Raw genomic sequence first — 3,929 nt, forward strand, 5'->3', positions numbered from 1 at the left:
AAACACTGGGCTAGAAATTAACAGATGGAGCTGGAAAATAGAGTATTAGTCAAGGATAGGAACGTCACAAAGCCGGCTAATTCAACATTAAAACTCACTTAACAAAAGAATAATAATAAAATAGAACTCAGTAAAGCCATCTCTCAGAGATTAATTAGAAAGAAAGAAGAAGAAGAAAAGACGAAGAAGAAATTAAAAGAATCTGTCCCAGTTGAAATAATACACTGGAGTGCCCCTATATAAAATTGCCTATCTCTTCTCATTGTCTCCATCTCTCCCTCCACCCTCTCTCTCTCTCTCTCTCTCTCTCTGCAGCCCTAATTCCAACTCATTTACATTCATTCTCTCATCCATTTTGCTCCCCTTGTTGAAGTTTTTAGGAGGGTTGCGCTAATTAAGCTATATGGAGTTTACTAAGCAAGGAAGCAACTCCGAGACCTCGAGCGATGACGCCGATCAGCCGGAGAAAGTCAACGACGACGGCGAGGGCACTCGCCGGTCCTACGAGTGCACCTTCTGCAAGCGTGGCTTCACCAACGCTCAAGCCCTAGGAGGTCACATGAACATACACAGGAAGCACAAGGCGAAGGCCAAGCAGATTGTAACTTCCGATCATTCGACGACTTCGCCGTCTAGCAAGTCCAGTGAGGCCAAGTTCTTTGCGCCGGTTTCAAGTGAACAGGCACGTTACCACGCCGCCTTGGAAGCCCAGATGAAGAGCTATCAAATGTACTTTCCTGCATCAAACCCTAGTCTCCAGCATGGCTATCATCCAGGTCACAATTTAGGTGCTCCCAATTCGGGGTTTTCGAGCAAGGAAGAAGAAAGCGCGACGGCCAATTTGAGCTTGCAAATCGGCCTTCCGCCTAAGGAAGATGTCCAGGAGGAGAAGGAACTGGATTTGGAGCTTCGTCTTGGCCGACACAATCCATAATTACAGTGTGTACAGAGAGTGAATTCTTTTATAATGTTTTCTGATTTCATGAAGATCGTTGTGTTGACGAGTATACTTAATTATGAGTATGAGTTTGCTTAATTAGTCTTCTTAATCAAAAAGGCGAGGAAGGATAAAAAAGAAGTGGTCTGCAACTGGGGATTACTGAAACAAGTATGCTGCTCTAAGTCCGTGACAATAGAAAATCTTCCGGTGAAAGGAGAATTAAGGAGAAATCGATCCCATTTTACAGCTTCATTTGAGGTAGCCTTGTTGCCTATAGCTCACTTCTAAATTATCCTTTACACTCAAAATTAATGTAAAATTATTGTCAGCAATTAATCAAGTATATTTGATTTGCTTATCGTATCTAATGTCGACGTTTCAGATTGAAGTTAATATTAATGTTGGAGATATGTACTGGTTAGAGACGAGAATATCCAAGATCGCATGCATGTTGTTTATTGTTTTTCGTCTCTCTTCCTTATCCGTAATTTCATTTGTTCCCTAGATTTTTCTGATCTTATGATGAAAACTAGGCATAACTTAGAGACTATCTTAGGAATTTGGAAGGGTAAGTCATATTGCAGTTCGGGTTTTGTCATTTAATTAGAATGACATGCAAATTAACTATAATTTCACATTGATTGCAAGGCAATATGGAACATAGTAAAGATTGAAACAATATATAATTAATAGATATTAATTACAAGTGTTCTTATTCATCAGTTAATTATTTATGTGGTGGCTACATATATATATATATATATATTTTAAAATTCATGGATATATACCCAAGCAATTAATCAATTAATAAGCAATTGTAATTTAGTGTAGAGAATGATACTATCATACTTTCAAGTGAACACATTATGTATTGTGATTCCCGGGTTTGTATACAGCTCATTGATAGATGAATATTAATCATCCTAATTAGGTGCAGCTTAATTATTTAGTACAATCATATTAGCTAGAATCTAAGCGTTTCCTTGTTTGCATGTTTGAATATCATCAAACATCTTAGAGCTATTATGAAAAACTTAAGTCATTAATTAATTGAAACAGTTGAGATTACTGAAATTCACAAGTGATTCACAACCAAATGCTCCTTTTTTTTTTTTTTTCATGATCCTGTTTTATTTATCAAAAAGAAAAGTTCTTCTGTTGTTTCTTTCTTTCTATTTTTTTTCTTTTTTTCCTCTCCCTTCTTGCCTTTAAATTAATTGAACTGTTTGAGATAACCAGAAGTAACCAATTTGCTCTTATTAAAATTCGCTTCAAATTTAAGAGAATGATTAATTGAACCATATATCCTTGTTATTTTCCTTATGTTATGTAATTTGTAACTAGAATTGATGAAAGAAAAAAGAAAAAAAAATGCATCCATGAGTATGCACATATATGTTCTTTGCATGCACGTAAGTTCTATAATCAACTCTTCATTCTCTTCCATAGGAGAAATTTTGCTGCAAAGACAGTCTTGATGATTCCTTGGATCGGAATGATTTTTAGTTCTTTTCCTTGTTTGGAAGGTTGAAAGAAAACAAATTATCATGCCCCCCAGTTAATAATCCGTAACCAAAACTAGTACTGGGAAACTGCAACTTTTGATCTACATTTATAGTTTGGAAACTGTCACGTCGCTTGAGGGTTCATCCGGCAAGCCTTGGTTCAATTTGGCAGCCCAAGCTGGAGACATCAGTTGTCTCTGTATCATTCTAAGATTCATCAGGATTTGCTTGCACAATACGAAATATATATATTAGGGAACAAGCAAGAGATCATATAGAGAAAGAAGAGGACTACAAAGTCTAAACCAAATTTTCTTCCGGGATGATGGGTTTATTCTCTTGCTTTTGTTTGAGCTTTCGCGACCAGTAGTTGACATTATCTTTTGGTTCTAGGGGTGCCTATGGCTATAATTCCCTTGGCATGCATTACTATGAATGGTTCTTGAAGAAGCATGTTAGATGATCTTCTTCTCGTCTCATGGACTACGACCCTTCTGAATCATCTCCTTGCCTTTTAAGTGGGCTTTAATTAAGTCACAAAATTCTAACCTCTCTGTTATAGCAAGACTGCTATTTATGCATGCTCCTCCATGACATTGCTTTTAGACATTGTTGTTCATTGTTCTAGTTTTCGCCTGTAAGGGGGTTGATTTCTTCTTCCCCTGCTTGTATTTTTGCTGGTTGTGGATCTTAATCTCATCATGTCATAACAATAACTAAAAAATTAATTGTTTAAAGTGCAGCATTAATTAATGAATGATTAGCTAGCTGTTTTGCATGGGCGTTTATTTACTCTACATCTCTAGGAATAATTCAAAGGAAAGCTTCAAAGTTTAGGACTACAAATGAGTTAGAGTTATAAAAATTTAAGTTATCAACTACTTTGAGCTTGAGTAGAATTTAAAAATAAGATTTGAATTTGTTTATTTAAAAAAATATATCGAGCTTGAGCTTGAGTCATTTATGTTAAACGAGCTTTAAACAAGCTTCAAATTATATTTAAGCAAGCTTCATAAGTTCTAAATTAGTAGTCATAATTAAAAGTTTGATTTTAGCTTTGTTTATATAGAATATATAAACAAAAATCAAGCTCAAACTTATCTACTTAATTAAATACATCAACTGTAGTGTTGAATGAATCTTAATGCAATTGAGTTTCGAACTATTCACTCACAACCCTAATCAAGTTGATTGTGTACGATTTGGGAGGATTAATTGTTTACGTTACTGAAGAAACTAAACAATTTATCTGGAAAAAGAGAAGCATCAAGTTCATCACGTATATATTAAGAAAGCACTTTACAAAAGTTATAAAGTGTATCAATATTAGTTTAAAAGTTAATTATAATATTTCGAATCTATAGGTTTTATATTAAATATCGACTATTTACTTAACATGGTCCTTTATAAGCCATTGATACCGTATAATTAATGCAGCGATGAATAAGCAAGAACAAAAATATTAAAGTTGAATCATATTAAAC

General features: G+C 34.8%; 1 protein-coding gene across 1 annotated transcript; it reads left to right on the forward strand.

The window, feature by feature from the left end:
* Positions 1-403: 403 nt before the first annotated feature.
* LOC127811240 (transcriptional regulator TAC1-like) lies at positions 404-934 on the forward strand. Its single transcript, XM_052350948.1, has one exon. It carries the CDS (start codon positions 404-406, stop codon positions 932-934), a length of 531 nt encoding a protein of 176 aa, XP_052206908.1.
* The last annotated feature ends 2,995 nt before the right edge of the window (positions 935-3,929 follow it).

This window comes from Diospyros lotus, chromosome 10 (genome assembly GCF_014633365.1).
Source record: "Diospyros lotus cultivar Yz01 chromosome 10, ASM1463336v1, whole genome shotgun sequence".
NCBI classification, from domain to species: domain Eukaryota; kingdom Viridiplantae; phylum Streptophyta; class Magnoliopsida; order Ericales; family Ebenaceae; genus Diospyros; species Diospyros lotus.